Source organism: Galeopterus variegatus, unplaced genomic scaffold (assembly GCF_000696425.1).
Source record: "Galeopterus variegatus unplaced genomic scaffold, G_variegatus-3.0.2 Scaffold283, whole genome shotgun sequence".
Taxonomy (NCBI): domain Eukaryota; kingdom Metazoa; phylum Chordata; class Mammalia; order Dermoptera; family Cynocephalidae; genus Galeopterus; species Galeopterus variegatus.
Window position 1 is genome coordinate 593,914 of NW_007726394.1, and position 6,814 is coordinate 600,727.

At 43.2% G+C, this 6,814-nt stretch overlaps 1 protein-coding gene across 1 annotated transcript in view; it reads left to right on the forward strand.

Moving 5' to 3' along the window:
- Positions 1 to 346: 346 nt before the first annotated feature.
- Positions 347 to 6,814, forward strand: part of SPOCK1 (sparc/osteonectin, cwcv and kazal-like domains proteoglycan (testican) 1) — a 93,225-nt gene continuing 86,757 nt past the window's right edge. The window contains exons 1-2 of the mRNA XM_008566993.1: positions 347 to 373; positions 1,782 to 1,896. Of these exons, the coding sequence (XP_008565215.1) occupies positions 347 to 373; positions 1,782 to 1,896 (142 nt within the window). The remainder of the gene's footprint in view (positions 374 to 1,781; positions 1,897 to 6,814) is intronic.

Sequence of the window (6,814 nt, forward strand, 5' to 3'; positions counted from 1 at the left end):
CTTCTGGCATGGCTCTGGGCTTACCTTCAATCCATGTGGATCATACGTAGGCACGTCCCACACCTGCGAGTCTCTCCTGTGCTCCGTCCCTACACACTCGTACGCATATATCCCACCTCACCTCATAGTCACCATGTGTCTTTAGAAGGGTACATTCCTTTTTGCTTTGTCATGAGAGCAGTGGGTGTCTGCAACTTGGGCCATGGCTTCTTTTCATGTAACACCCACGCTGGGCACATATCAGATGCTTCACAAATGTGTCCAAAGGGAGTTTGCCTCAAGAGGAAGCTAGCACCCTGTAGGTTTGCTCTGTCGTGCTTTCCCTGAAGGAGTAGCCAGCGGCAGTATGGGTGACAGTACAAGTTACACAAGAGTGACTCCAGCACATTTAGAACCAGATTTGAAGCACTCTTTCCCTCGGTTTGTCATTGGTATGGGGACTGAATAACTCGTCCTCTCATAAAGAGCCCGTATTCATCTGCACCTGTATGTGTAGCTTTGCAAATGCTAGCAGCCTTTTTTCAAAGGTATGCATTTGTGTTTTCCAAGGGCAGGGACCGTATCTGTTTTTTTCTTTCTTTTTTTAATATTCCCTGTGGCACCTGATAAGAGCTGCACGCACAGTGGGTACTCAGTAAATTTCGCCTATCTCTTCTTCCTTTGAACCTCGACCAGATACGCATATGGTCCTGGCCCATGAGCCTTTACAGAGGACTGATTACGCACAGCCTTGATCTTGAGAATTTTACAGGCAAAAAGGGAATAAACTCTCAGACAATTGAAATCTTGGCTAACAGCCAAGTTGCATAAATAGCCACACACAGTTGAGTCCGAGATGTCTGTACTCTGAAACCCCATCCACATGACAGAAACAGTGTCATGAGACACACTGTTAAGTGCTTAGCCCTGGAGTCAGACATAGCTTCGAATGAGCTTTGTGATCTTTTGCAAGTTATTTAACCTTTTCTGGGTCTCATTTTCTTCATCCATTATGTAGGAGTAATAAAAATGCTGGTAATTTTTCTGATCTTTTGCACCTATAAATAACATCCCACTCTCTGGCTCATGTTCTGAATCTATCAAGACATAAGAGTCAAGAGCTGGCAGAAAGTGACCAGGATATTACTGCTGTTAACTGATAAAGGGTTGACAAGAGGATGTGGTTTATGGAGTTTTAATGGGGAATCCTGGAATTAGGTGGGTGTTTCCACTGAGTCACAGGCTAGTTAGAACAAACCATGTAAACTTAGGTTTTGGACAATGGAAGCAAAAGCTTTCACTCCTCTCTGCTCCTAAAGGGAAGTGCTGAGCCTCAGATTACCATCCAAACTTACCAAAGACATTGTTACTCTTCTTCCCCAGGAAGAGCATGTGAGCAGGATGAGAAGGACTAGGAGTGTTTTACAAGCAGAGCTTCCTCTACATGGGAGGAAATGTAAGGGAAGAAGCCTTCTGTAGTGAAGTGGGATGTCTTCGTAGACCACACAGGACTCCACAGATGTTAAGTTTCATGTTAATTAATTTTATTATGTAAATAGTCACAGTTGAGTTTACCATTCATTAAAGTAAGCCTTCCAGTGCTTCCACAATGTGTTTAGAAATGATCCTGTCCATTTGGAAAAACAAAAAGTCATTTCTTATTGAGTCTTTAATTGAGATGGACTTTTCCTTTCTCTCTCTTTGCTCCCATGAAGCAAAAAGCATTGGCTGTTTCCTAAGGAAGCTGAGTAGGTGTCTGTTGTGGCTACATTCTTAAGGCTTGTTCTGTCTCTCTTTTGCAGTGCAAGTTGGAGTTCCATGCTTGTTCTACAGGCAGAAGCCTCACCACCCTCTGTGATGGTCCCTGTCCATGTCTCCCGGAGCCTGAGCCACCAAAACACAAGGCAGAAAAGAATGGTGAATGGGGATCTTAGGAAACTTTTGGAAGGGAGTATGGGTGGGCAGGGAGGGTTGGCATGGCAAAGTTCTGTCCCAGATGCCAGCTTCTGGCATTTAATGGAGCTGTTCTGGCCCAAGGTGGGGAAAATAGGCAGACTTGGCAAATAAGTCTTGGAGTTTGAATTGCCCTCAGCTACTATTAGAAAGAAAAAGAAGAGCAGAAAGTCTTTGAAAACAATTCTGTTAGACTGAGATATGCTCTAGGTTCTTTTAGAGGTCAAATTGGCTACGGTGTGGGAGGGGTGGGTTTTTCAGCATCTAAGACCAGGGCCTGCCCTGGGGTACATCTTGGACTTTCTTGAACTCTAATCTCTCAAATACTTTGAACTTCCCAAGGCCAAATATCAAAACAGAGACTGCAGAGATGTCACACCAGTGGGGAGTATTCTCCCCAAAGTATTTCTTTATTGATATATTCTGTTGGAATGCAGCACAGAGCCAGGGGACAGATGAAAGAGAATACCTCCCCTGGGGCAGGTGTTTCTCTTCCATGGCTGAGAGAGGCAGGGAAGTTTGGGCTTATTTGGATGTTCTCATGATGGATCCTTTCTCATGAGACCCAAGGTAGAAGTTTAAATTTGCCTTCTGTGGAGTCTGGGCTTTCTCAATTGTAGCTGGCTCTTTTTTTTTTTTTTTTTTTTTTTTTTTTTTTTTTGTTTTTTTCCGTGTCCGGCAACGGATCGCAACCCTCAGTGTTGCCCCCGTACCGGACCAGGGACCGGCAACGGGATCGCAACCCTCGGCGTTGCTCCCGCGCCTCGCTCAGCCAGTGAGCGGGAACCGGTCTGTATGTGGGATCCGAACCCTCGGGTGGGAGCGCCGCCGCGCTTCCCAAGCGGCGCACTATCCAGTGCGCCACCGGGCCGGCCCTGTAGCTGGCTCTTCTATGGAAAATATTGTGTGTCTACATATGTGAGAGTGTGAATGCATGTATACACTTTTGTCTTCTAAAACTAGCAGATATCTGTAATGGAGAAGAATGAACAGGGTTTGTGTATTTATTCATTTGCCACTTTATAAGCCATATTGTCTTTTCCAGAGCAAATAGATGAACATTTCAAGTCTGTTTTTTTTTCATGGTGATTTCAGGAATATTATGTTTAAAGGTTATTGGGAGGTTTAACTTGGGATGTGGAGGACATTGTAAACCAAAAGACACTGTGATCATAAATAATCTCAAGACTATTCTTGATTTCCAAAAAGCTGATTTCATTGCATTTGAGCCTGATTTATTTACATAATTGCAATAAGAAAAGTTAGTTAATGTACATAATTCTCCATGTAGTCAGGTCAGAAAAATTAAAGCCATGTGGTGTTAAGCAACTACATAGTCCAGAAAATTAACTTCTGTCTGGGGATTTCTTAAAAATCTTCTTAGAGGGCTGGCTGGTTAGCTCAGTTGGTTGGAGCGCAGCCTTATAACACTAAGGTCAAGGGTTTGGATCCCCACACCAGCCAGCCACCACCACCAACAACTAAAAGAATCTTCTTAGGAAGTTTCAGTAGCCTTATTATTCTAGGTACATGGTTTATTGCTTTTATTTACTCTTCTATTCAGAGGCTAGGAAACCAAACCAAGAGAGTTATCTTCACTGTTTCGCCTGTAATATCTATACATGGGGGTGAATGCGTCTCTCCTCAAGGGCTCCACATCTGCTCAGGTTTCCTGACTCACCATAATAAGGTAACAGACCAGTTATCTGGGAGGGCTTTGTGGCTCTCCAAGTGAAGAACAACGATATTTTCTTAATGGTGGGCTTCATACCTGAGTAAATGGAATTTAGTCTGAAATATGACACTGCAGGTATGGCCTTGACTGTGCCATCTACTCAATTATTTACTGGTAAAAATTAGAAAAGTTCTTATTGAACCTATACAAGTAATTGCCATTAAAAGGAAACAAACTCAGAAAACGTGTTGTTTCTGAATTCTGAAAGGTCGCTGAGAACAAGATTACCATTTAAAAATGTTTCATTTCAAAAATGTTTGCAAAAGCATAGACTACTAAGTTAGTGATCAGGGATGCATCAGGAAGAAAGAGAAAGGATTTCATCATATCATATAAAAAAAGTGAACATTAAGAAATAATACCAACAATAATCCAAAACAGTCAAAATTATATTTCTTCATTACTTCCTTCAGTCCTATATAATGATTTTTTATTCCTCTGGATCTTGGTTCAATAGTTTGCTTTTATTAAGTCATCTGCCTCTGAACTAAAAAGGGTCCTGAAAATCCTCATTCAGTCACTAATACCATTTGGAAATCATATAATAAATATCACCTTAGAAGCCTGTACCAATGTATCTGTTACTTGACTTACCAGTAGTTCAAATTTGGTACAGTTCTTTCCATGAGGTTCTAAGGTTTTCCTTCTTTGTTAAAGACCCAATGTCTAGGTTGTGACTTAGAGCAGAGTTGGAGAGGAAGCAAAACTACCTGTTGACAGTAATGCTGAATGGTTATAGTTAATTTATTATAGTATTTAACAGTATCCTAATGGCAGAGAGTATAATCCCCTATTAGGGCATAATGTTTAACTATGTAATATGGATTTAATCAGTGTTTCCCTGGAGGATAAGAACATGTTATGAGCAGTGAGGACTTTGATAAATCCTGAGGTCATTATGTGAAATCAAACATTTAAATTAATAATGCTTTACGTGGACAAAATTGATCAAGGAAAGGCAGACCTTTCCTTTGATTTGACAGTTCTTTCCACGTAGCTCTCGCAATAGTTTGTGGCAGGCAGTGAGGGCTGAACTGAGGTTGTGGCAGTTGGCATGAGGAGGAGGGGATGGGTGCAGGGGAGAGACTAAAGTGAAATGGAAGGCAGCCTTCAGATGGCAGCTCAGCAGTGGGGGTGGGGGCAGGCAGGAGGAAGGGTTGAGCACACAGTCCACCTTCCCTTGCCTGTCAGCGGCCCCTTCCAGAAGCCACACGCAGCAGGTGTGGCATCTCCAGGCAGTCTCTGCCTCTGTGAGACATGTTGTTACAGGGGCCACTCAGCTCCTAGCTGAGGTTCCCCAAAATTGATATCAAGCTCACAGTTCTGGCTCTGTGCCCGCTGAAGGTGAAAAAAAGGGTTTAGAAGTCAAATGGTTGGTGTTTAGAAAAGCAGATGTATTCAGCTGAAGGAGATGCTAGGCTATCCCATCTCCCTAGTAAACCTGAAGGAGAATGGCCAAGCTCAAGCCTTCTCAAAGACTCAGGTTTACTGAGGGGCTGAGGGAATGGAATCTGGAAGAATGAAAAGCAGGGGGGAGGGGCACGTGAGCAGCGAGGGCTTCATGCAAGGTCTCAGGTGCAAGGTCTCACCGAGGCTCCATCTGGTTTCTGCTCCCGTCTTTGCTGTTATCTCCGGGACCTTGTAGTACGTGCGAGTCTGCAGCTTCAGTCTGACTGGAAAACAACCTTACATTCATGTGCATAATGCATCTTGTCCCATAACCAAGGTTCAAAATATCAAATAACCATGGGAAAAGAGGGAACTCAGAGAACTTCATGCCAAGGAAAAAACTGTCTTTTTAAAATCTTTTAGAGTCCATGTGGTTTTAGGTCCCAACATGGCTTCAGTCCTGCTCACTCCAACAGCATCATGGCTCTGGACTGTGTCAGGAGCAGTCTTGTTTCTGTGCTTATTGCGGAAATGACATTCCATGGTCTCACAACTGCAGGTGCATTAAAAATGTGGCAATATTTTCATTACTACTGTTGATATTTTATTGTCAACCTTCCATTTTGAACCTCAGTTCCATCTGGTAATGAAAACATTCACAAAGTCACTTCCAGGTAAATTCTGTTAATTCAGGGCTATTTCCAGATTCTGGAAAGTAGGGGTGGGATGGGGGCTCATGAGCTGTGATAATTGTGGGAGGCGGTTCTGGTGTTTTCTGTCCTTCTTTGGCATCTACCCACAAGATGGAGTTCTTACCATCTTCATTTAGTTGGCCAGCTGCGTTTATCCTTACCACGTCCAATGAGAGATGTCTGAGACCCCATCTACGACCTCTGCTCACATGTCCATTAAGGCCATATTGAGTCCTCTTTTCTCTATGCAGACTCTTTTAGACTGACTAGTCTTCTCACAGCCCTTCCTTGGCCCCATTCAGAGGCACAGTAAACTTGGGGATGCCCTTCTATGATTTTCAGGCACCAAGAAAGACTGGTGGAGTTGCTATTGCCAGACTTCTCTCTGTGAATCTGCCTGGCAGCCATTTCCCTTCTATGCAGAGGACATTTTTAATTGACTTTCATATTGGTGGCAAAACACAGGTCCTCTTCACTGCTGGAGTTCTCCACCTGTTTTGCATTTCACAATTGCCTCTTTCCAGCCCAGGACCCAGAATTGGGTCAAAGTTGGGGAGAACTATGGTGAGCAGAACCTTTCTAGGGGACTCCCTTGCCTGTTTTTCCCCTTCCCACAGTTTTACTTCCTGTAGCCCCACTTTGATCAACACTGGATGTGAGTGCAGAGGGTGTGCCAGGGCAGTGTCTCACTTGTTCTCTTTTCATCTCCTGGAGTGATCTGCTCTTCAGCCTTTGGTCCTTTGAGTTATAACATACCCAGCTCTTGCAAATCAGAAATCTCTTGTCTCAGCGTTAAGTTTCAAGAGCATTTTTTGGAAGTCAAAGCCAAGTGGTTGATCTTTTGTTCTCTTTATCTGTCATCTGTCCTTTGATATGTCCCCTGAAGAGTTGATGGAAGGTGGGGTCATCCTTTAATATCTCTGAATACTTCCCATTACACCTCTAAATTACCTCATGACCTTGGACAAGTTACTTAATTGCCATATCTCTCTCATCTCTATAAAGCTGGTCCAGCCTCAAGAGTATAAAGTAATCATTGTCCAAAAAAAAAAAAAAAAAAAAAAAT